This window comes from Delphinapterus leucas, chromosome 1 (assembly GCF_059928025.1).
Source record: "Delphinapterus leucas isolate spDelLeu-1000000601 "Yukka" chromosome 1, BTC_Dleu_Yukka2, whole genome shotgun sequence".
Taxonomy (NCBI): domain Eukaryota; kingdom Metazoa; phylum Chordata; class Mammalia; order Artiodactyla; family Monodontidae; genus Delphinapterus; species Delphinapterus leucas.
Genome location: NC_143129.1, coordinates 152,279,231 through 152,306,322, shown reverse-complemented (window position 1 = coordinate 152,306,322; position 27,092 = coordinate 152,279,231). Strand labels below are relative to the sequence as shown.

Below are 27,092 nucleotides of genomic sequence, written 5' to 3'. Positions count from 1 at the left end.
GTGCCCCACTTCTACCGCCTAAGTAAGAAAAAAAACAAAAAACCTTTTTACATGAGCACCCTCTCCAGTTAAAATGTGTGTTATTTACAACTGCTTTCTCACTTGCCCCCATCAAAGTGAGTAGGACAAGTAACCTCATGATACCAAATAAGAGGTGGGACTGGCCTAGGAAATAGGGCTTGCTTAGGGACACGAAGTTAGTACCAGACCAGACTGGGGTAAAAAAAAATGAGACCTTCCAGTCATCTTATCCAATGCTCAGATGTATATGAAGTTGAATGAAAAAAGACTCTAATAAAATGCTAAATTGAGAAAAAGAGAGCTCAGTGTTAGCTGTAGGATGTGGGAATTGATCTTTGAAGGACTGATTCATTCATTCAACAAATATTTATTGTCTTCCAAATGCTAGGCACTCTTAAGTGCACAAGTCCTCATGGAGCTTGCAGCCTAGTGAGGGAGATAAGTGTTAAAAAACTATTTATGGTTGTGATAAGTGCTACAGAAAAAAAGTGCAAGATGCTATGAAGTCTTACAGTTAGGAGATCTAATGCTGAGGAAGTGAAATTTAAGCTAAGACCTGAAAGCCGAGTAGGAATTAAAGCTGGTGGCGTGGGAGTGGGGATGGGAGAGTGATGTGAGGCTACAGAAGAGGGCTAGAGCCAGATTTTGAAGGTTTTACAGGCCTTATGGGATCATGGACTTTTTCTCTAAAAGGAAGAGGGAGCCATGAAAGGTTGGTTGGTTTGTTTTGTTGGTGGTGGTTTTTTGTTTGTTTTTGGCCACACCGTGTGGCATGCAGGATCTTAGTTTCCTGACCAGGGGTCGAATCTGTGCTCCCTGCAGTGGAAGCTCAGAGTCTTAATCACTGGGCATCCAGGGAAGCCCCAGCCATGAAAGGTTTTAAGCTGGGGAATAACATGATCAGATCTGAATTTTTAAAATATCATTCTGGCTGCTGTGTGGAAAATAGGTTGGAGAGGGGCAAGGCTAGAAATGGAGTTGTAAATTAGGAGGCTTTTGCAGTTGTCTTAGCTGCTGGTTTGAGGGAAGACTGCATGCTTAAGAGAAGTAAGAGATGAGGTTGGAAAAGTACATGGGGGCCATGTGTGGGAATCTTGAATGTCACGAGCTTGCAGGTTGGGGGAAGGGGATTTTCCTGGTGGTCCAGGGTTGCTTATAAATGGCTGGAATTACCAGGGCTGGGCAGCTTCAGACATGTGCCTTTTAATTCATATTGCTGTAATTGCAATACGTTCATCTGTTCTAGAGAACCACTGAAGAGGGTTTCTGAGTAGAGGAAAGGTAATAATGTACAGTGGTTAAGAAAACCTAGGTTTGGATCCTGTCTTCACCACTTATTAGACATGTGGCATTGGATAACTGAGCCTTGGTTTCCTTATCAGGAAAATAATCTGGAAAGTAATGGTAGTAATAGCTGACAGTATAGCTCACTGTGCCAGCTACTGTTCTAAGTACTTGTCTTCTATTACTTCCTTTAATTCTTACACTAATCCTATCTGATAGGTACTCTTATTACAGATGAGGAAACTGAGGCACAGGGAAGTTGAGTAATTTGCAGAAGGTCACACAACTGATGAGCAACTGGGCTGGATTTGAGATCCAGGCAGTCAGGCTCTAGAATCTGGATTCTCCTGCCTCACAGGGTTGTGGTGAGGATTAAAGGAAATGATGCATATTAAACACCTAGTATAGTACCTGCAATATCGATGTTATTCCCATCAAGGTTGTGCTTCAGGAAGATCATTTTAGTCACTGTGAGGAGGGCATAGATGGGAGCAGGATTAGAGACCAATTTGGAGGCACTGGCTTTAGGCAGATCAATGGAGTCAGACCCATTTGGTTTCCTAAGTTGCCTGAGGATATCTGGAGAGTAGTGGGGGAAGCAGCCTCTATGTTTGAGTTTTTTTTCCTTCTTGTCTTGATGGGCTCCCTGTAAATCAAGGGGATCTTAATCTCTTGGGAGTTCAAGGATGTATTTAGGGAGTCCAGGAACCTCCTGAAATTGAGAAATTGTTGTGCTGCTTTTTTTTTTTTAAGTTTATTTATTTTTGGCTGTGTTGGGTCTTCGTTGCTGCGCGCAGGCTTTCTCTAGTTGCGGCGAGCGGGGGCTACTCTTCTTTGTGGTGCGCAGGCTTATTGCGGTGGCTTCTCTTGTCGTGGAGCACAGGCTCTAGGCGCGCAGGCTTCAGTAGTTGTGGTGTGCAGGCTCAGTAGTTGCGGCACAAAGTGTGATTTGACTTTGAAAATATCCTATCATGGCCTGAGCCCATTTGTGAACGCCAGAGGTGTTATGACCTCGAGACTGGGGATTGTAGGTCTTGTAGCTGATTCTCAGTGGTGCTCTGTCTTATATCTTGTCACATCTTTCTTTCAGAGCCTTCCTGTCAGGTCAGCAAGGACCAAGTTTCTGCCTCCTTGAGGCTGTCGCCAAAGGCTGTCCGTGCTGAACCGTGTCTCAGGCTGAATGGCTGCACCACAGTTGCCCTTATGACAAGTGGATTGGGAGTGAGAAGGCCTTCTGTGACAACAACCTGTCTGTTGTCCCTCTCTCTCTACCCACATGGGTGCTGCCTATCTCCATGCCTTATTAGCTCTCATTTGGACTCTTGTAACAGCTTTCCCTGGTGTGTCTGTTTCTAATTTGTTCTTTGTAACCCACCTAGCTTTCTAAAACTCTAACTAGCCAATCATGTCATTTTCTTTTTTTTTTTTTTTTTTTTTTTTTTTGTGGTACGCGGGCCTCTCACTGTTGTGGCCTCTCCCCTTGCAGAGCACAGGCTCCGGACGCGCAGGCTCAGCGGCCATGGCTCACGGGCCCAGCCGTTCCACGGCATGTGGGATCTTCCCGGACCGGGGCATGAACCCGTGTCCCCTGCATCGGCAGGCGGACTCTCAACCACTGCGCCACCAGGGAAGCCCCCATGTCATTTTCTTTAAAAACTTTTGGTAACTGCCTACAGGTTATAGTCCAAACTCCTTAGCGTAGGGTTTAAGACCTTTTACCACCTTGGCCTCTATCTGCTTTCCAACTTCAATCTAATGTACCTTGTATTTCTAACACACCAGATTTCTCACTGTGTCTGAAAGAAGTTATGAGTTTGCATGCATCTGTGCCTTTTCTTTTTCTTTTTTCTTCTGCTTGGAATGCTCCTCTTCCCTTTTTTTTTTTAACTGAATGAAGGCCCATTCCTTCATCAGATCTGACTCAGGTAACTCTGACTCTGACAGGCACAGTGGATGGCACTCTTTCCTGAACCCACAAAGCACTTTGTATCTCAATATGTAACCTAATAAAACTGAGTTCCTACTGCATGCCATTCACTGTTTCAGGTGTTGGGGATGTTATAATGAACAAAGCAAGACAAAGTCCCTACCTTCATTCTAATAGGGAGAGAGAGAAGGGGTAAAATACACACAAACTTATACATATAAAGTGAATAATAAATACTTTAAAGAAAAAGAATGCAAGATAGATAGATGGGAGTAGGGGGCTGCTATTTTTAGATGGAGTAGTCAGGGTATGCCAGTGCCTCTTTGATGAGGTAACTTTTGAGGAGGACCTGAAAGAAGTGAGGAAGCAAATGAGGGATATTTGGAGGAAGAGTGTTGTAGGCAAAAAGCACAACTACAAAAGCCTGAGACAGGAGTATGCGTGGCTTAATTAAGGAATAGCAAGATGGCTGGTGTGGCTGAAATAGAGTGAGTTGATCTATGTTTTAAAAGGCTACTCTGGCTGCTATGTAGATGAATGAGTGAGTAAGTACACAACTGAGTGTGGGTCTGAGAAATTAGTTTTTGCTGAGTAGAGCTCAGTAGCCCCTGAGGGCATGGACTTGTGACCTTGACTTCCAGTGGGTCTCCTGACTTGGTATTTGACTCTAAGGTGGTCTCCTCTCTTCTAGGCTTGGCAGCCTGGGTGTCATGGATTACTACCTGATGGATGCTGCCTCCTTGCTGCCTGTCCTGGCCCTCGGCCTGCAGCCTGGTGACACTGTGCTTGACCTGTGTGCCGCCCCTGGGGGAAAGACACTAGCATTGCTTCAGACTGGCTGTTGCCGTAAGTCAGAGGGCTGGTGTCTTGGCAGGGAGGGCTCCCGACCTCACCCAGTCAAGGGCACACTAAATATGATGGGCTTTCTGGTCTGGGTCACAGGTAGAATAGTGCTTGCTTGCTAAGCTGGTGTGTTTTTTCTGTTTGCAATGATTTTCTCTCTTTCTCTGTTAGTTGGCCAGGGAAGACTGGTGATCAGAGCAAGGTCTCTGAAGGCAGATTAAAACAGAGCCCTGATTAATCTACCACATGACACTTTCATCCCTCTGCATCTGTTTACTTTGTGTCTAAGATTAAGTTCCATTTCCTTAGCCTGCCAGCTAAAGTGATAAGATCTGGCTGCAGCAGCCTGTTATAGCTTTATTTTCATTTTTTAATAAATTTGTTTATTTTTGGCTGCGTTGGGTCTTCGTTGCTGCACACGGGCTTTCTCTAGTTGCGGTGAGTGGGCTTCTCACTGCAGTGGCTTCTCTTGTTGTGGAGCACAGGCTCTAGGCGCGCGGGCTTCAGTAGTTGTGATGCACAGGCTTAGTTGCTCCAGGCATGTGGGATCTTCCTGGACCAGGGCTCGAACCCATGTCCCCTGCATTGGCAGGTGGATTCTTAACCACTGCACCACCAGGGAAGTCCCCCGTTATAGCTTTACTGTGTCATTCTGCCCCAGGCTTTATGTGCTTCTGCCAAAACCTGCTATTCTCTGTTGCCTGAATAAGCCTCCAACTTTGCCATGTTATGGATTCTCTCTGGAATACCCCCACCTTATCACAGCTGGCCTGTCAATGCCGTTTAAGCTTTCCAGCCTCAGCTCAAGTGTACCACCTCCTGGAAGTCTTCCCTCATGATCCCTGCTGGCCAGTTGAGAAGTGCTGCCTCTGTCTCCTGTGCTCCCACACCATGGGCATCACCTTTGCAACTGTTAGCACATTAGCCTTGCATCAGAGCTTTACTGGGTATGCATCTTCTTCCTCCTCAAGATTATAAATTCCTTGAGGACAGGCCCAAGTCTTACTCAATCGTATAGCCCAGGCTGGGCCTTGTACATTGTAAGTATTCACTTCAACCTTCCGTTGGCCGGCATCCTGCCCTAAATAGGCAGTATTTTTATCTTGAGAAATATCCACAAGGGGGCTGTATTTTTCACACTGATCCTGGAGCTCAGCCAAGCTTAACTTGCCATATGCCCTAGCCTTTTTGTTGGGCCTGGATCCTTCTTTTCCAGTTCTCATTAGCCAACTTGCACAGTTTGAGTCAGCTTCCAGCCTTAAGGTAGGTCCTACAGGTGATTCAGAGAGGTACCACATTTGATCACCAGCTCTGGAAGTCCAGAGAGAATGGAGAAGAAATGTTGATATGGTTTAATGGGTCCAATTCAAGGGAGCCCAGCCTGTGTACTGGGCTGTGCTAATCTGACTGAGTGCTGTGAGAATCCATCAGAAGGGGGAATGGATAAGGTAGGGTTACTTGGATGAGGAGGGACTGGAACTCAGAAGAGGAACAAGGGCCAAGGAGAAGTAACTGAGAGTTGCTTTTCTAAGGTATGCTGAATTACCAACACCTCACCCTTATCCCAGCTCCTCACTCAAATGACTCTGTGATCCCAAGGAGATAGGAATTACAGGGTAAGAAGGGACCAGCCCTCATATTTTATGGAGGGGGAAATTGAGCTCTAGAGAGATTAAATAATTTGAATCTTTTTTTTTTTGCGGTACGCGGGCCTCTCACTGTTGTGGCCTCTCCTGTTGCGGAGCACAGGCTCCGGACGCGCAGGCTCAGCGGCCATGGCTCACGGGCCCAGCCGCTCACGGCATGTGGGATCTTCCTGAACCGGGGCACGAACCCATGTCCCCTGCGCAGGCGGGCTCTCAACCACTGCGCCACCAGGGAAGCCCAATAACTTGAATCTTTTACATGAGTTGGAGGTAGAGCCAGAACTGGAGCCCAGCTTTTCTTTTCTCAGTTGATATCCTGCTGCAAATTCCTCTTGAGCAGAGAATCCAATTTTGACTTCTTTGAGTGCCCTCAAAAATTGGGACATATTTCTTTGTGGGAAGACTAAGCTGGTTCACCATTGGATAAGGTATGTATTCTCTAGTTCTTCACCACAGTGCCACAGTGCCCACTGCTCCCTTTCACTCCTTGACTCTGAGGCCACGTATCAGTTGCCATTTATCATTAAGCTTGCAGTAATATTATTTCTTATAGTAGAGCCAAGAGCAAAGTGAGATATTTCTTGAACTCGTGTCTATCACAAAAGGGAAATTGAAAGAAAGATGATGAATCATTTAGGATTAGGTTTGGTTATATACAATAGAAAACTCAACTAACCGGCTTAAAGAAGAAATGTTTATTTCTCTCTTACATAAGAGAGCTGGGATATAGGCAGTCCAGGGCTGGTATGGAGCCTCCACAATTATTAGGGGACTTGGACTTCTTTCTTTTTGTAACCTATTTTATTGCTGGCTTCCATCCCCAGGATTGCCTCATGGTCCTCATGACTGCTGGAACTTCAGTCATCACATTCAAATTCCAGGCAGGAAGAAAAGACTGAACAAAAGGGGCACATCTCCTGATTGTATCAGCTCCTTTTAAACATTTTCCCAGAAGTCCCACACAATAATTCTGCCTACAACTCATTGACCAGAACTTAGTCATATAGTCTTACTTGGTTGTCAAAAGAGGCTGGGAAATGTAGTGTTTTGGGGAATATTGCTTCCCCCTCCCTCAAATAAAATTGGAGTTCCATTACTAAGGAATAAGAGGAGAGTAAATTTTGGGTAAATAATGTGTAGTATCTACCAAAGATGAAGAGAGACACATATTTCAAGAAAAGTGGGAGAGAACGTATTTCTTTAGAAATAAATGTTTTAACCTGGTCTGCTTTATTTATTTACATAACCTTTCTGGCCTATGTCAGTGTTTGCCTTTGCAACCCCCACTCTGGAGTGTCTAGTACTGTGCTATGCATGTGATAAACGTTTCCCCTCCACCTGCCCCTGCCCCTGGTGTCTGCATTGATTGGCTATGCCTGAGAATTGGTCTGACTCTACATTAGCACCATTGCTGGTGGGATGTTTTCTTTTTCTGTGGCCTCTGAAGTTGCTTTATTCCTGCGGGCATAAGATGTTCATACTACCCAAAACCTCTATAGATTCAGTGCAATCCCTGTCAAGATTCCAATGGCATTTTTTACAGAAGTAGAAAAAACAATCCTAAAATTTATGCTCCCACAGGCAATCTCGCTGCCAATGATCTCTCCACTTCACGAGCAGGCAGACTACAGAAGGTCCTTCACAGCTATGTGCCTCAAGATGTCAGGGATAGGAATCGAGTTCGAGTCACATCATGGGATGGAAGGAAGTGGGGAGAACTGGAGGGGGACATCTATGACCGGGTGAGTGATTCCTAACCTGGGACATTCAGCTAGCCAAATCTGGCATCCCCATCCTGGCTCTAGACCCTGAGGGGGTAAGATCTAGCCATATATATTTGAGGATGTATGGCTGACTGTGGACCTGGCCAACTCTCCATGGGTGATTTGGTGAAAACAGCCATCTGTAGAATTGTTAGCTCAGTTTAGATAACTGGCTACTATCTTCATTAGAGGCAATTAGCAAAAAGAGTTTGAACCTGTCTGACTGGAAAAAAAATTATTAGGCTTATTTTATTTTGCAACTCACTTGGTTGCACAGTAACCCTCATTAAATTAATATGAATAAGCTCATTTTATTTATTTTTGAATATTAATACAGTACATGGTACAAAATGTAGAAGGCACAGCATGGTATCCAGGGAAAAGTATGTTTCCCTCTTACTCCTGTCTCACAGCCATCTACTTCCTCTCCCTCCAGATGACTATTGTCTATATTTTCTACTGTATCCTCTTAAAATATTTTCTTTGTGTATATACAAATATAAATGTATATTTTAAATCTACAAACAGTAAATGCTGGAGAGGGTGTGGAGAAAAGGGAACCCTCCCACACTGTTGGTGGGACTGTAAATTGGTGCAGCCACTATGGAGAACAGTATTCAGGTTCCTTAAAAAACTAAAAGTAGAACTACCATACGACCCAGCAATCCCACTGCTGGGCATATACCCTGAGAAAACCATAATTCAGAAAGAGTCATGTACCACAATGTTCATTGCAGCACTATTTACAATAGCCAGGACATGGAAGCAACCTAAGTGTCCATTGACAGATGAATGGATAAAGAAGATGTGGCACATACATACAATGGAATATTACTCAGTCATAAAAAGAAGCGAAATTGAGTTATTTGTAGTGAGGTGGATGGACCTAGAGTCTGTCATTACAGCGTGAAGTAAGTCAGAAAGAGAAAAACAAATACCTTTTGCTAGAGAAAAACAAATACGTATGCTAACTCATATATATGAAATCTGAAAATTAAAAAATGGTTCTGATGAACCTAGGGGCAAGACAGGAATAAAGACGCAGACACAGAGAATGGACTTGAGGACACGGGGAGGGGCAAGGGTAAGCTGAGACAAAGTGAGAGAGTAGCATTGGCATATATACACCACCAAATGTAAAATAGATAGCTAGTGGGAAGCAGTTGCATCGCACAGGGAGATCAGCTCCGTGCTTTGTGACCACATGGAGGGGTGGGAGGGAGACACAAGAGGGAGGGGATATGGGGATATATGTATACATATAGCTGATTCACTTTGTTATATAGCAGAAACTAAGACAACATTGTAAAGCAATTATACTCCAATAAAGATTTTTTTTAAAAAAAAGGAATGGTAGTATATTATGTTTACTCTTCTGAACTTTGTATTTATTTAAATTTAATAATGTGCCTTGAAGTTCAAGCTTTTGTTTTTGTTTTTGGAGTATAATTGCTGGATAACAGTTTATATGTACTTAGGATATTGACAGAGGTTACTAAATCACTCCCTATGGAGGCCAAATCAGTTTCATTTCTACTGGTAATGAATAAGAGTACTGTTTCCCCATATCCTGCCACCATTGATGTTGTCCAACTTTTTGTTTTTTGCCAAACTGAAGCATCTAATTTGCATTTTGTTATGAATGAAGTTGAAGGTCATTTCATATATTTTTTTTAATTTTAAAAATTTATTTATTTTATTTTATTTATTTTTGGCTGCATTGGGTCTTTGTTGCTGTGTGCAGGTTTTTTCTCTAGTTGCGGCGAGTGGGGGCTACTCTTGGTTGCGGTGCGCGGACCTCTCATTACGGTGGTTTCTCTTATTGCGGAGCACGGGCTATAGGCACATGGGCTTCAGTAGTTGTGGCTCGTGAGCTGTAGAGCGCAGGCTCAGTAGTTGTAGCACACAGGCTTAGTTGCTCTGCGGCATGTGGGATCTTCCCGGATCAGGGCTCGAACCCATGCCCCCTGCATTGGCAGGTGGATTCTTAACCACTGCGCCACCACGGAAGCCCCTCATTTCATATTTTTAAGTTATTTGTATTTTCTTTTAATTGGCACATTCTAAAAACACTTACTTAAAACATATACTTCTAAAAATGTAAAAAATATTGTCTCTATTGTTGTCATATTGTCATATTGTCATATTGCTATTGTCTCTGTGTTGTCATCTGACACATTTGTCCAATATGTCCAGTTCTTACCATCTTGCCTCAGCCACTCTAAGAAATTGAAAGACCAAGGCTTATAGAATCTTGGCTATCTTGAGAGACCTGCTTCCCACCTGTGTAGAAATCCCCCATTCAGCTTTTTTGGTATGGGGGCAGCAGAGTGGAGAGAGCATGACCTCTGCTGTCGGCCTAACTTGTTTCTGTATCACAAGGTTGCCACTTACCTACTTTGGGAAGGCTGCTTGATCTCGCTGAACTTCAGCCTCTTCATCTGTAAAACAGGAAACACTGCTATGTAAGGTTATTATGAGGATTCATAATGAGCATATCCAGGGAAAGTGCTTAGTACATCAACTGGCCGTGAAGATTAGGCAGGTAGTAGCTATCATCGTTATTCAGCCTGTGCTTTCACACTTTCATTGACAGGGGCTCACTGAGGTTTGGTGGTTGAATACCTCTGCTGTTAGAAAATTCTTCCTCTTATTGAATTAAGATGTGTAGATTTTATGGTATATGGTTGGGTACAGGGATTCTAGAGTCATACTGCTTGGATCGGAGTCCTGGCTCTATCACTTATCAGCCAGAGAAGTTTGGGCAAGTTAACCTTTCAGTTTAAGCTTTAGTTTCTTCATCTGTAAAATAAGGATAATAGTAGTGCCTATCACATAGGTGAAGATTAAATAAGAATGCATTTAGCATAGCTCCTGGTATACAGAAAGCATTTAATAATATTGTCATCATCACAATCCTTATTATATTATTTCCATTCATCGGTTCTAGCTATGCCTTTTAGAACAGTGCGCTGCCTCCCATTTCACATCAAAGTGCTTCAGACATTTGAAAACAGCTTTAATGTCCTGAAGATGTCTTTGTTAATTTATTTGTTGAACAAATAGTTTTGCACACTATAACATAGTAACACATACTACGTGTTAGGCAAGGGTGAAGCACTTTAGATGCAAAGAAGAATACTATCTCAGGGCTCCACACACTCTTGGTAACTCTATCTCTCCCCCAACTCTACCTGGCCATCAGCTGGAGTGCCAGAGCTCTGCATTTTCATGGCAAGATACCTACCTGCCTCCCCACTCACAGCTTTCTTTTTATAGGTGTTGCAGTTATACCTTTACCCATCTCTTTATATTTAGCCTTGTTAAATCACTTCCTTTTAGATGTGTCTCTTATATACTGCATAGAGTTGGGGTTTGCTTTGTGAACAAATCTGTAAATTTTATTCTTTTAAAACAATTGTCACGATATATTTGGTTTTGGCTCTGTCAAATTATTTACTGTGTTTGTTTTACTTTATTTAGGAAGGTTTATATATATATATTTTTTAAAAAAATTATTTAGTTAATTATTTTTGACTGCATTGGGTCTTCGTTGCTGTGCACAAGCTTTCTCTAGTTGGTGCGAGTGGGGGCTACCCTTGGTTGCGGTGCGCAGACCTCTCATTGCGGTGGCTTCTCTTTTTGCAGAGCACGGGCTCTAGGCACATGGGCTTCAGTAGTTGTGGCTCACGAGCTCTAGAGCGCAGGCTCAGTAGCTGTGGCACATGGGCTTAGTTGCTCCGTGGCATGTAGGATCTTCCCAGATTAGGGTTCGAACCCATGTCCCCTGCATTGGCAGGTGGATTCTTAACCACTGTGCCACCAGGGAAGTCCCAGGAAGGTTTATATTTTAATTCTACATTAGATAATTTCAATATGAAAACTCTTTGGGGGTTTAATTCTACTGGTGGTTGTTTCTGCTAACACTTGCTTAAGGAGGCTTGTTTCCCTTTAATTTTTTTTTTTTGTTTTTTGCGGTATGCGGGCCTCTCACTGTTGTGGCCTCTCCCATTGCGTTGCAGAGCACAGGCTCCGGATTTGCAGGCTCAGCGACCATGGCTCACAGGCCCAGCTGCTCCGCGACATGTGGGATCTTCCCAGACCAGGGCACGAACCCGTGTCCCCTGCATTGGCAGGCGGACTCTCAACCACTGCGCCACCAGGGAAGCCCTCCCTTTAAATTTTGTGGTCATTTTTATCACCTTTCATAATTTTCTAATAATTTTTCTGTTGGAGTATAACAGAAGTGATCAAATCATCAATATACTGCTTAAAGAATTATCTTATAGTGAAATATATTATTACTACCCTTTCAAGAAGTATGATACTACCAGCATCCCAGAAACTCTCTTATGCCCCTTTCTGTCTTCCTATAGGTGATCACTATTCTGACTTCTAAAACCATGGATACTTCATATAAATGTAATCATATAGTATGTACTCTTGTCTGACTTTTTTCTCTCATTATGTTTGTGAGATTCATCCATGTTGTTGCCCCTGGCAGTGGTTTATTCATTGTTGTTGCTGTATTATATACTATGGTGTATATACAGAATTTATAGTCTATTCTATTCGTAAGAGACATTTGGGTCACTTCCAGTTTGGGGCTATTACAAACAACATTGCTGTGATCATTCCTGTAAATGTGTTTTGTTGCACTATGTACACATTTCTGTTGAATTTCTGAGTCATAGAGTATGTATATGTTCAGTTTTAGTCACTGCTGTCAGAGTTTTCCAAGTGATTGTGCGAGTTTACATTCCTCCCTACAGTGCATGAAAATTCCTGGTGTTCCACAACCTTATCAACTTATACTATTTTGGGACTTCCCTGGTGGTCCAGTGGTTAAGACTCTGTCCTTCCACTGCAGGGGGCACGGGTTTGATCTCTGGTCGGGAAACTAATATCCTGTGTCCCGCATGCTGTGTGATGCGGCCAAAAAAAAATATATGTGTGTGTGTGTGTGTGTGTGTATATATATATATATACACTATTTTTTCCTCATTTTAGCCATTTTGATGGGCGTGTAATGGTATTTGCATTGTGATGTTAATTTTTGTTTCACTGATGACTAATGAGTTCGGACACGTTTTCATGTGTTGATTGGCTATTTTTTTTTGAAGCGAGAATTCACGTCTTTTGCCTGTTTTTCCTATTATCTGTCTCTTTTTAATGTGTCTATTTTTATTTATTTATTTTTAAATTTTATTTACTTTTTATTTTATTTATTTATTTGGCCATACCACGGGGCTTGTGGGATCTTAGTTCCCTGACCAGGGTTTGAACCCATTCCCTCACATTCCCTCAGCAGTGAAAGTGTGGAGTCCTAACCACCGGACCACCAGGGAATTCCCTGTCTGTCTTTAAGGATTTACTTCTTATTTATTTATTTATTTTTGGTTGCGTCAGGTCTCAGTTGCAGCACGCGGGATCCTTCATTGTGGCACATGGGCTCTTCGTTGAGGCATGCAGGCTTCTCTCTAGTTGTTGCACGTGGGCTCCAGAGCTCGTGGGCTCAGTAGTTGTGGTGTGGGCTCCAGAGCGTGTGGTCCCTATAGTTGCAGCACACGGGCTCTAGTTGTGGTGCACGGGCTTAGTTGCTCCATGGCATGTGGGATCTTAGTTCCCTGACCAGGGATTGAACCTGTGTTGCCTGCATTGGAAGGTGGACTCTTAACCACTGGACTACCAGGGAAGTCCCCTTGTTTGTCTCTTTTTAATGTGTGAGTGTTCCTTTATGTATTCTGGATATGAGTCCTTTATTGAATATATATGTATTATAAATATCTTCTTCCGCTCTGTAACTTATCTTTTCACCCTCTTAGGATGAAACAGAAGTTCTTAATGTAGTCTAATTTATCACAATGGTTAATGCTTTGGGGTCTTATTTTTTTTTAATTTATTTTATTGAAGTATAGTTGATTTACAATGTTGTGTTAATTTCTGCTGTACAGCACAGTGATTCAGTTATACAAATATATATACAGTCTTTTTCACATTCTTTTCCATTATAGTTTATCACAGGATATTGAATATAGTTTCCTGGGTTACACAGTAGGACCCTGTTTATACATTCTATATATAATAGTTTGCGCCTGCTAATCCCAAACTCCCAATCCATCCCTCCCCCAACCCCTCTCCCCTTTGGCAACCACAAGTCTGTTCTCTATGTCTGTGAGTCTGTTTCTATTTTGTATATAAGTTCATTTGTGTCATATTTTAGATTCCACATATAAGTGATATCATATGGTATTTGTCTTTCTCTTTCTGACTTACTTCACTTAGTATGATAATCTTTAGGTCCATCCATGTTGCTGCAAATGGCATTATTTCATTCTTTTTTGTGGCTGAACAGTATACCATTATATATGTGTACCATATCTTCTTTATCCATTCATGTGTCAGTGGACATTTAAGTTGTTTCCTTGTCTTGGCTATTGTGAATAGTGCTGCTAGGAACATACGGGTGCATGTATCTCTTTGAATTATAGTTTTGTCTGGATATATGCCCAGGAGTGGATAGCTGGATCATACGGCAACTCTATTTTTAGTTTTTTGAGGAACCTCTGTACTGTTTTCTGTAATGGCTGCACCAATTTACATTCCCACCAACAGTGTAGGAGGGTTCCCTTTTCTTCACATTAGGTCTTATTTAAGATACCTTTGCCTACCCTAAGGTAATAAAGATATTCTAGTATTACCTTCTAGAAACTTTTTTTTTTTTTTTTGCGGTACACGGGCCTCTCACTGTTGTGGCCTCTCCCGTTGCGGAGCACAGGCTCCGGATATGCAGGCTCAGCAGCCATGGCTCACGGGCCCAGCTGCTCCACGGCATGTGGGATCTTCCCGGACCGGGGCACGAACCCATGTCTCCTGCATTGGCAGGCGGACTCTCAACCACTGCGCCACCAGGGAGCCCTAGAAACATTTTTCTTTTACCTTTGTCACTTAGATTTACAGTCCAGTTGGAACTGATTTTTATGTGTAGTGAACAAAGTTAGGATACTAAAAATGGTATTTAGTTGACCCAGTATCAATTATTGAAGAGATTATTCATTTTCCACAGCTCTGCCTTGTCACCTTTGTCATAAATCAAGTATCCATATATATGTGGGTTTGTTTCTGGACTCTGTTCTGTTCTATTGGCCTATTTATCTTTCTTTTCAAGAAACTATACTGTCTTCATTGCTGTGGCTTTATAATAAGTCTTTAATATCTGGTATGCTAAATCCTCTAACTTTATCTTTGAATTTCTCTTGGCTCTTCTTGGTTCTTTTGTATTTTCATAAATTTTGTCAATTTACACAACAAGACTTTCAGGGCTTTTGCCAGGAATTACATTGAGTCTAAAAACCATATTTGAAAGATAATTTCACTGGACATAGAATTCTATATTGGTAATTGTTTCCTTTTAACATTTTGAAGGTCTTGTTTTTTTATTTTTTAAAATATTTATTTATTTATTTGGCTGCGCTGGGTCTTAGTTGAGGCACGTGGGATATTTGTTGTGGTGTGCGGGATCTTTAGTTGCAGCATATGGGATCTAGTTCCCTGACCAGGGACTGAACCTGGGCCCCCTGCATTGGGAGCATGGAGTCTTAGCCGCTGGACCACCAGGGAAGTCCCTGAAGATCTTATTTATTTTGCTATTCATTGTTTCTGTTGAGAAGTCAACTATAAGTCTTATTAAAACTTCTTGAGGGGAATTTCCTGGCAGTCCAGTGGTTAGAACTCAGTGCTTTCACTGCCGGGGCCTGGGTTCAGTCCTTGGTCAGAGAAATAAAATCCCACAAGCCATGAGGCATGCCCCCCACCAAAAAAAAAAAACCTCCTTTAAAGGTGGTGTGTATATCTCCTGCCTGGGGTTCATAGTGCTTCCTGAATCTGTGGTTTGATTTTCTCATCAGTTTTAGAAAATTCTCAGTCATTATCTCTTCATATAATTTTTTGTTTCATTTTTTTCTCATAATTTTGGGACTTTAATTACATGTATGTTAGGCTTTTTCACCATGTCCCATATAAATTTTATATTCTTTCCTATATTTCTCTCCTTTTTTCCATCATGATTCAATCTGGATGTCGTGTTTGACCTGATTCACCAGTCCTTTCTTACCTGTGTCTAATAAGCTGTTAAATACATCTGTTGAGGTCTTTTTAAAAATTGAGAAATAATTGACATACATATTAATATTGTATTAGTTTTAGGTGTACAACATAATGATTTGATATATGTATATATTGTGAGATGATTATCACAATAAGTTTAGTTAATTAACATTTATCACCACACATAGTTAACATGCGGCCTGTGGGATCTTAGTTCCCTGACCAGGGATTGAACCCGTGCCCCCTGCAATGGAAGCACGCAGTCTTAACCACTGGACCACCAGGGAAGTCCCACAGATTTTTTTCTTATCATGAGAACCTTTTTTTTTGGCTGCACCACACAACTTGTGGGATCTCAGTTCCCTGACCAGGGACTGAACCTGGGCTACAGCGTGAAAGCCCGGAATCCTAACCAATAGGCCACCAGGGAACTTCTGAGAACTTTTAAAATCTACTCTCTTAGCAACTTTCAAATATATAATACAGTATTGCTAACTATAGTCATCATGTTGTACATTATATCCCCAGGACTTATTTGTTTTATAACTGGAAGTTTGTACCTTTTAATCACCTTCACCCATTGCGCCCACCTTCCACGTAACCACTACTCTGTTCTCTGTATCTACTAGCTCTTTCTTTCTTTTTTTTTTTTTTTTACATTTTGCATATAAGTGAGATCATACAGTATTTGTCTTTCTCTGTCTGACTTATTTCACTTAGCATAATGCCCTCAAGGTCCATCCATATTGTCTCAAATGGAAGAATTTCCTTCTCTTTTATGGCTCAGTAATATTCAGTTGTATACATATTCTGCATTTTCTTTATTTATTCATCTGTTGATGGGCACTTAGGTTGTTTCCATGTCTTGGCTATTGTAAATAATGCTGCAGTGATCGTGGGGGTGCAGATATCTTTTCAAAGTAAAGTTTTTGTTATCTTCAGGTAAATACCTAGAAGTAGAATTTCTGGATGATATGATAGTTCTATTTTTAATTTTTTGAGGAACCACCATACTGTTGTCCATAGTGGATGCGGTAACTTATATTCTCACTGCATCTATTGAGTTCTTGATTTCAGTTATTATATTTTCCAGTTTTAGAATTTCCAGCTGATTATTTAAAAAAATTCTAGTTCTGTAGAAATTAGAAATGATAAAATTTTATGTCTTTTCATCTAACTTCTTGAACATACGCATGATTTTTTCAAATACTATGATAATTCTAGTATTTGGATCTCATGGCAGCTTCTATGATCTGTTTTTTCTCTTGGTTTTTGGTCATTTGGTTTTATCTCCTGGTATTAGTGATTTTTTTGTTAGAATGCCAGACATTTTGTGTGAAAAATTGCAGGGATAATCTGAGGCTCTAGATATCTTCCTCTAGAAAGGATTTGATTTTCCTAAGGCTGACAGTTAACATCAGAGCAGATCATCTTAATTCAGCCAGAAATTAGGCTGATTCAAAGCTGGAGTTTGTGAGGGCTGTTCTTTTTCCAGTTTACCTTTATATGTAGGGTATTTAATTTCAGCGCTCTAGCTCAAGGCATGAGGTGTTTCTTTACTAGGACCCTCTACTCCTTGGTGTGGACTCTGAACTCCAGTTTTTGTCCCCACAGTTCTATAAGACTGCTGAAAGTTCTGTTCATCTTCTCAACCCCTTATTTGTCACAGTAGAGCTGAATGTGTCTGGCTTACCTACCTGTACTTTATCCTCTCTAGGATCTTAGCCCCTCAGTTCTTGGTTCTTTAGTAGATCTCTAATGATTTCAGATAGATATTTTAAATATTTTGTCAAGCATTTCTAATTGTTCCACCAGGAGTGTTGGTTTACAAGCTATTCTGCTTTTACTAGAAGCGTAAAGCCTGATTTTGTTTATTGTCAGCTTATGATCATTGCCTAGTTAATTAAAAGAGCCCTGGTTTAATCGTTGATTTTCATTCCTCCAGAAAGGAACCTGCATTTGCTTTGCTAGGTGTTTGGGGGATTGCTCAATCCAGGACCATTTATTGCTCTACAGGGGATTTTCTGGATCATGCAGGCATCATGAGTTTGAACCTCCTATCTGAGTGGTTACAAATTCTCAGGGAGACTTTTTTTTCTTTTTGCCTGGAGTTAAAGCCAAAACAGACAAGTTCTCTTGTCTTCCTTTGTGTCTGATTTTTCTTTTTTTGGCTGTGCCACGTGGCATGTCGGAGCTTAGTTCCCCATCCAGGGATTGAACCTGTGCCCCCTGCATTGGACGCACAGAGTCTTAACCACTGGACTGCCAGGGAAGTCCCATTGTGGCTGATTTTTTCCCCCCTAGTTCATACTTTGATTGAGCATGTAGCCCTTTAAGGATTTTGACTTTTCTGTGGATTTCCATTCCAATTCTGTACCTCAAGTGCCCAGTTTTCTGCCCTCCAAGGCTTTGGGTTACTAGGGATTGATAAAAGATAGAAGGCACCTCCAATGGGCACATGAAAAGATGATCAACATTGCTAATTATTGGAGAAATGCAAATGAAAACTACAACGTGGGGACTTCCCTTGTGGCACAGTGGTTAAGAATCTGCCTGCTGGGACTTCCCTGGTGGTGCAGTGGTTAAGAATCCACCTGCCAATGCAGGGGACACGGGTTCAAGCCCTGGTCCAGGAAGATCCCACATGCCGTGGAGCAACTAAGCCCGTGCACCACAACTACTGAGCCTGTTCTCTAGAGCCTGCGAGCCACAACTACTGAGCCTGTGTGCCACAACTACTGAAACCTGTGCGCCTAGAGCCCGTGCTCTGCAACAAGAGAAGCCACAGCAGTGAGAAGCCCACACACCTCAATGAAGAGTAGCCCCCACTCACTGCAACTAGAGAAAGCCTGCGTGCAGCAATGAAGACCCAACGCAGCCAAAGATAGATAGATAAATAAATAAATAAATAAAAAGAATCCGCCTGCCAATGCAGGGGACATGGGTTCAATCCCTGGTCCAGGAAGATCCCACATGCCATGGAGCAACTAAGCCTGTGTGCCACAACTACTGAGCCTGCGCTCTAGAGCCTGCGAGTCACAACTACTGAGCCTGTGTGCCACAACTACTGAGCCTGCGCTCTAGAGCCTGTGAGTCACAACTACTGAGCCTGTGTGCCACAACTACTGAAGCCTGCACGCCTAGCACCTGTGCTCCGCAACAAAGAAGCCACCACAATGAGAAGCCCGTGCACTGCAATGAAGAGCAGCCCCCACTTGCTGCAGCTAGAGAAAGCCCACGTGCAGCAGTGAAGACCCAATGCAGCCAAAAATAAAAAATAAAAAAAAATACTACAATGTGGTATCACCTCACATCAGTCAGAATGGCATTCATCAAAAAGTCTATAAATAATAAACACTGGAGAGGGTGTGGAGAAAAGAGAACCCTCCTACACGGTTGGTGGGAATGTAAATTGGTGCAGCCACTATGGAAAATGGTATGGAGGTTTCTCAGAAAACTAAAAATAGAGTTGCCATATGATGCAGCTATCCCACTCCTTGACATATGTCCAGATAAAACTATAATTCAAAGAGATACATGCACCTCCATGTTCATAGCAGTATTATTTACAAGGGCCAAGACTTGGAAGCAATCTAAATGTCTATTGACAGATGAATGGATAAAGAAGATGCAGTACATATATACAGTGGAATACTACTCAGCCACAAAAAAGAATGAAATAATGCCTTTTGCAGCAACATGGATGGACCTAGAGATTATCATACTAAATAAAGTAAGTCAGACAGAGACAGACAAATATCACAGATCACTTACATGTGGAACCTAAAAAAAATATACGAATGAACTTATTTACAAAACAGAAACAGACTCACAGACATAGAAGACAAACTTATGGTTACCAGAGGGGAAGGCGGCAGGGATAAATTAGGAGTTTTAGGATTAGCAGGTACAAACTACTGTATATAAAACAGATAAACAACAAGGTCCTGGGAGTTCCCTGGGAATATAGTTCCCTATAGCACAGGGAACTGTATTCAGTATCTTGTAATAAACTACAAAGAAAAGTATCTGAAAAATAATATATATAATATATACGTGTAAATATATATATTTACTGAATCACTTCACTGTATACTGGAAACTAATACAACATTGTAAGTCAACTATACTTCAATTAATAAAGATAAAAAAAATAGAAGGCATTGACTTCAGCTCGGAATCCCTCCCTGGATTTGTGCTCCTGGTTTTTCTTTGGCTTCTGAGGATTTCTCTAATTTTCTATGAGCTATGCATTTAAAAGTATTAAAAAAATAATAAATAAATATATATATATATATATATATATATATTTTTTTTTTTTTTTTTTTGCGGTACGCGGGCCTCTCACTGTTGTGGCCTTTCCCGTTGCGGAGCACAGGCTCCGGACACGCAGGCTCAGCATCCATGGCTCACGGGCCCAGCCGCTCCGCGGCATGTGGGATCTTCCCGGACTGGGTCACGAACCCACGTCCCCTGCATCGGCAGGCGGACTCTCAACCACTGAGCCACCAGGGAAGCCCTTAAAAATATATTTTATGTTTAGATATTTTGTATCACAAGGGTTTCAAGATATCTAGTTTACTACGTTCCTGGAAACAGAAGGTATTAATTTCTTCTATTGTGTGGTTTCTAAACATTCCAGTGGCCCTTCTCTGAGCATTCCTATGCCCTTCTCTGAGCATTCCTATTTAGTTAATGTCTATTTTTCCTGTGGACGCTAGCCGCATCACATTTCTTGAGATACGACCTGACTAGAATGCAAGGTAGTCATTATTTCTCTTACTCTGTATACACTGTATCAATTCATTCAGCCTAGGAGTACAGCAGGATATTGAACACTGGGTCATTACTAATTTACTCGGAATTTCTGCTTGACTGAAAATTTATAGATCTTTTCCACAGATGATTTTACTTCTTCTTTTAAATAAATTTTATTTAATTTATTTTTTAGCTGCATTGGGTCTTCATTGCTGCACGCGGGCTTTCTCTAGTTGCGGCAAGCGGGGGCTACTCTTCATTGCGATGCACATGCTTCTTATTGCGGTGTCTTCTCTTGTTGTAGAGCACGTGCTCTAGGCATGCGGGCTTCAGTAGTTGTGGCTCACAGGCTCTAGAGCGCAGGCTCAGTAGTTGTGGTGCACAGGCTTAGTTGCTCTGTGGCATGTGGGATCTTCCCAGACCAGGGCTGGAATGCATGTCCCCTGCACTGGCAGGTGGATTCTTATCTACTGCACCACTAGGGAAGTCCTGATTTTACTTTTTGAAATGTAAATACAGGACTGTTTTTTTGGGGGGATGGGTAGGTTTTTTGTTTTTTGGTCTTTAGTGCCCATCGCAGAGTAGGCTCTTAGTAAATAAATAAATAACTTTATTTATTTATTTATTTTTGGCCACATTGCGCAGCTTGTGGGATCTTTGTTCCCTGATCAGGCATTGAACCCAGGCCCTCAGCAGTGAAAGCGTGGAGTCCTAACCACTGGACCACTGAGGAATTCCTCAATGAATGAATGACTTTCCATCTCTCACTTTAAAACTTTTCCATATTGGATATGACATTGTTTTAGCATAAGATAATTTTGAATCCTGATCCTGTTATTCAATATATTAGCTACCCTTTGGGTGTTATATCATCTGTAAATTGGATGTTTTCATTCAAATAGCTAGGGACAGAGTCAAGGACAGAGCCCTGAAGCACTGAAGACTTCTTTTTAGGTTGATATCAATTACTTAATTCAGTTTTTTATATGTTGGTTTTGGTTTTTTGCCTAGCCATGAGTATACTTAGATGTACTATTTTCCCACTGATTGTTTCACAATTGTCCACCAGGTTAAAGTGAGAAGCTTTGTCAGATGCTCTGCAGTGGGGGGATGGGCTAGGGGAGCGCTCTGCAGAACCCTCCAGGTTAGGGTCCTAAAACACCCCTGGCCTGAGGAAGAGGAGCCTGTAAGGAGCCCTAATACTTTACCCTTTAACACTCCTGGGCAGGTGCTGGTGGATGTGCCCTGTACAACAGACCGCCGCTCCCTTCATGAGGAGGAGAACAACATCTTTCAGCGTTCAAGGAAGAAGGAGCGGCAGATGTTGCCTATGTTGCAGGTGCAGCTTCTTGCGTGAGTAATGGATTTACAGAAACTCAGGACTTTGGGCCAGAGTGCTGTGGGGGGGTCTGGTCACCTGGGGGGCTTGGGGGCTAGAAGCTCTTGCCAAGACCATTACCCGTAGAAGGGTCTTCTGGCTGGGAATCTGCCTGGAGGAGACAATCATCATTGGATGGTCTTTCTCTGGGACATAAAGACTCTATGTGGAGATTGGTTCAAGATGGTGTAGAAGGATGTGCGCTCACTCCCTCTTGTGAGAGCACTGGAATCACAGCTAACTGATGAACAGTCATCAACAGGAAGACACTGGAACTCAACAAAAGAGATACACCACATCCAAAGACAAAAGAGAAGCCACAATGAGATGGTAGGAGGGGCGCAATCACAATAACATCAAATCCCATAACTGCTGGGTGAGTGACTCACAAACTGGAGTGAAGGTTCTGAGCCCTACGTCAGGCTTCCCAACCAGCGGATCTGGCAGTGGGAGGAGGAATTCCCAGAGAATCAGACTTTGAAGGCTAGTGGGATTTGATTGCAGGACTTTGACAGGACTGGGGGAAACAGACTACACTCTTGGAAGACACACACAAAGTATTGTGCATATCAGGACCCAGGGAGAAGGAGCAGTGACCCCATAGGAGACTGAACCAGACCTACCTGCTAGTGTTGGAGGGTCTCCTGCAGAAGCGGCAGGGACAAGGACACTGGCAGCAGAGGTTCTGGGACGTACTCCTTGGCATGAGCCCTCCCGGAGCCCGCCATTAGCCCCACCAAAGAGCCTCTAGGCTCCAGTGCTGGTCACCTCAGGCCAAACAAGAAACAGGGAGGGAGCTCAGCCCCACCCATCAGCAGGCAAGCCGATTAAAGTTTTACTGAGCTCTGCCCACCAGAGCAACACCCAGCTCTACCCACCACCAATCCTTCCCATCAGAAAGCTTGCACAAGCCTCTTAGATAGCCTCATCTGCCAGAGGGCAGACAGCAGAAGCAAGAACTACAGTCCTGCAGCCTGTGGAACGAAAACCACATTCACAGAAACATAGACAAAATGAAAAGGTAGAGGACTATGTACCAGATGAAGGAACAAGATAAAATCCCAGAAAAACAACTAAATGAAGTAGAGATAAACAACCTTCCAGAAAAAGAATTCAGAATAATGATAGTGAAGATAATCCAGGACCTCAGAAAAAGAATAGAGGCAAAGATTGAGAAGATGCAAGAAATGTTTAATAAAGACCTAGAAGAATTAAAGAACAAACAAACAGAGGTGAACAATACAATAACTGAAATGAAAAATACACTAGAAGAAATCAATAGCAGAATAACTGAGGCAGAAGAACAGATAAGTGATCTGGAAGACAGAATGGTGGAATTCACTACCACAGAACATGATAAAGAAAAAAGAATGGTAAGAAATGAAGACAGCCTAAGAGACCTCTGGGACAACATTAAATGCACCAACGTTCGCATTATAGGGGTCCCAGAAGGAGTAGAGAGAGACAAAGGACCTGAGAAAATATTTGAAGAGATTATAGTTGAAAAATTCCCTAACATGGGAAAGGAAATAGCCACCCAAGTGCAGGTAGAGCAGAGAGTCCCAGGCAGGATAAACCCAAGGGGAAACATGCCGAGATACATAGTAATCAAATTGACAAAAATTAAAGACAAAGAAAAATTATTGAAAGCAACAAGGGAAAAATGACAAATAACATACAAGGGAACTCCCATAAGGTTAACAGCTAATTTCTAAGGAGAAACTCTACAAGCCTGAAGGGAGTGGCATGATATATTTAAAGTGATGAAAGGGAAGAACCTACAACCAAGATTACTCTACCTGGCAAGGATCTCATTCAGATTCGATGGAGAAATCAAACGCTTTACAGACAAGCAAAAGCTAAGAGAATTCAGCACCACCAAACCAGCTCTACAACAAATGCTAAAGAAACTTCTCTAAGTGGGAGATACAGGAGAAGTAAAGGACCTACAAGAACAAACCCAGAATAATAAAGAAAATGGTAATAGGAACATACATATCAATAATTACCTTAAATGTGAATGGATTAAATGCTCCAACCAAAAGACACAGGCTCACTGAATGGATACAAAGACAAGACCCACATATATGCTGTCTAAAGAGACCCACTTCAGACCTAGGGACACATACAGATTGAAAGTGAGGGGATGGAAAAAGATATTCCATGCAAATGGAAATCAAAAGAAAGCTGGAGTAGCAATACTCATATGAGATAAAATAGACTTTAAAATAAAGAATGTTATAAGATACAAGGAATGACACTACATAATGATCAAGGGATCAATCCAAGAAGATGATATAACAATTATAAATATATATGCACCCAACCTAGGAGCACCTCAATACATAAGGCAAGTGCTAACAGCTATAAAAGATGAAATCAACAGTAACACAATAGTAGTGGGGGACTTTAACACCTCACTTACACCAATGGACAGATCATCCAGACAGAAAATTAATAAGGAAACACAAGCTTTAAATGACACAATAGACCAGATAGATTTAATTGATATTTATAGGACACTCCATCCATAAACAGCAGATTACACTTTCTTCTCAAGTGCACACGGAACATTCTCCATGATGGATGACATCTTGGGTCACAAATCAAGCCTTGGTAAATTTAAGAAAATTGAATCAAGCATCTTTTCCAACCACAGCGCTATGAGATTAGAAATAAATTACAGGGAAAAAAAACGTAAAAAACACAAACACATGGAGGCTAAACAATATGTTACTAAATAACCAAGAGATCACTGAAGAAATCAAAGAGGAAATCAAAAAATACCTAGAGACAAATGACAATGAAAACATGATGATCCAAACCTGTGGGATGCAGCAGAAGCAGTTCTGAGAAGGAAGTTTATAGCAGCACAATCCTACCTCAAGAAACAAGAAAAGTCTCAAATAAACAATCTAACCTTACACCTAAAGGAACTAGAGAAAGAAGAACAAACAAAACCCAAGGTTAGTAGAAGGAAAGAAATCATGAAGATCAGAGCAGAAATAAATGAAATAGAAGCAAAACAATAGCAAAGATCAATAAAACTAAAAGCTGGTTTTTTGAGAAGATAAACAAAATTGATAAACCATTAGCCAGACTTATCAAGAAAAAGAGGGAGAGGACTCAAATCAATAAAATTAGAAATGAAAAAGGAGAAGTTACAACAGACACTGCAGAAATACAAAGCATCCTAAGAGACTACTACAGGCAACTCTATGCCAATAAAATGGACAACCTGGAAGAAATGGACAAATCCTTAGAAAGGTATAACCTTCCAAGACTGAACCAGGAAGGAATAGAAAAACATGAACAGACCAATCACAAGTAATGAAATTGAAACTGTGCTTAAAAATCCTCCAACAGGGACTTCCCTGGTGGTGCAGTGGTTAAGAATCTGCCTGCCAAAAAAAAAAAAAAAAAAAAAAGAATCTGCCTGCCAATGCAGGGGACATGAGTTTGAGCCCTGGTCTGGGAAGATCCCACATGCTGTGGAGCAACTAAGCCCATGCACCGTAACTACTGAGCCTGCGCTCTAGAGCCCACAAGCCACAGCTACTGAGCCTGTGTGCCACAACTACTGAAGCCTGCGCGCCTAAAGCCTGTGCTCTCCAACAAGAGAAGCCACCATAATGAGAAGCCTGTGAACTGCAATGAAGAGTAGCCCCCACTTGCCGCAACTAGAGAAAGCCCATGCACAGCAACGAAGACCCAATGCAGCCAAAAAAATAAATAAAATAAAATAAATAAATTTAAAAAAAACAAAAAACAAAAGTCCAGGACCAGATGGCTTCACAGGTGAATTCTATCAAACATTTAGAGAAGAGCTAACAGCTATCCTTCTCAAAGTCTTCCAAAAAATTGCAGAGGAAGGAACCTTCCCAAACTCATTCTACAAGGCCACAATTACCCTGATACCAAAACCAGACAAAGATACTACAAAAAAAAATTACAGACCAATATCACTGATGAATATAGATGCAAAAATCCTCAACAAAATACTAGCAAACAGAATCCAACAACACATTAAAAGGATCGTACACCATGATCAAGTGGGATTTATCCCAGGGATGCAAGGATTCTTCAATATATGCAAATAGATCAATGTGATACACCATATTAACAAATTGAAGAAGTAAAACCATATGATCATCTCCATAGATGCAGATAAAGCTTTTGACAAAATTCAACACCCATTTGTGATAAAAACTGTCCAGAAAGTGGGCATAGAGGGAACCTTCTTCAACATAATAAAGGCCATGTACCACAAACCCACAGCAAACATCATTCTCAATGGTGAAAAACTGAAAGCCTTTCCACTAAGATCAGGAACAAGACAAGGATGTCCACTCTCACCACTATTATTCAACATAGTTTTGGAAGTCCTAGCCACAGCAATCAGAGAAGAAAAAGAAATAAAGGAATACAAATTGGAAAAGAAGAAGTAAAACTGTCACTGTTTGCAGATGACATGATACTATATATAGATCATCCTAAAGATGTCACCAGAAAACTACTAGAGCTAATCAATGAATTTGGTAAAGTTGCAGGATACAAAATTAATGCACAGAAATCTCTTGCATTCCTATACGCTAACAACGAAAGATCAGAAGGAGAAATTAAGGAGACAATCCCATTCACCATTGCAACAAAAAGAATAAAATACCTAGGAATAAACCTACCTAAGGAGGTAAAAGACCTGTACTCAGAAAACTATAAGACACTGATGAAAGAAACCAAAGATGACACAGGGAGAGATACACCATGTTCTTGGATTGGAAGAGTCAATATTGTGAAAATGACTATACTACCGAAAGCAATCTACAGATTCAATGCAATCCCTATCAAATTACCAATGGCATTTTTTACAGAACTAGAACAAAAAAATCTTAAAATTTGTATGGAGACACAAAAGACCCTGAATACCCAAAGCAATCTTTTTTCTTGAGGGAAAAAAGCGAAGCTGGAGGAGCCAGACTCCCTGACTCCAGACTATACTACAAAGCTACAGTAATCAAGAGAATATGGTACTGGCATAAAAGCAGAAATATAGATCAATGGAATAGTATAGAAAGCCCAGAGATAAACCCACGCACCTGTGGTCAACTAATCTATGACAAAGGAGGCAAGGATATATAATGGAGAAAAGACAGTGTCTTCAATAAGTGGTGCTGGGAAAACTGGACAGCTACATGTAAAAAAATGAAATTGGAACACTCCCTAATACCATACACAAAAATAAACTCAAAATCAATTAAAGACTTAAGTGTAAGGCCAGACACTATAAAACTCTTAGAGGGAAACACAGGAAGAACACTCTTTGACATAAATCACAGCAAGATCTTTTTTGACCCACCTCCTAGAGT

The 27,092-nt window shown here is 41.5% G+C and overlaps 1 protein-coding gene across 1 annotated transcript in view; it reads left to right on the top strand.

Annotated features, from left to right (window-relative positions):
* Positions 1 to 27,092, top strand: part of NSUN4 (NOP2/Sun RNA methyltransferase 4) — a 44,833-nt gene that overhangs the window by 4,873 nt on the left and 12,868 nt on the right. Inside the window, exons 3-5 of the mRNA XM_022575608.2 lie at positions 3,924 to 4,078; positions 7,303 to 7,463; positions 21,577 to 21,701. Of these exons, the coding sequence (XP_022431316.2) occupies positions 3,924 to 4,078; positions 7,303 to 7,463; positions 21,577 to 21,701 (441 nt within the window). The remainder of the gene's footprint in view (positions 1 to 3,923; positions 4,079 to 7,302; positions 7,464 to 21,576; positions 21,702 to 27,092) is intronic.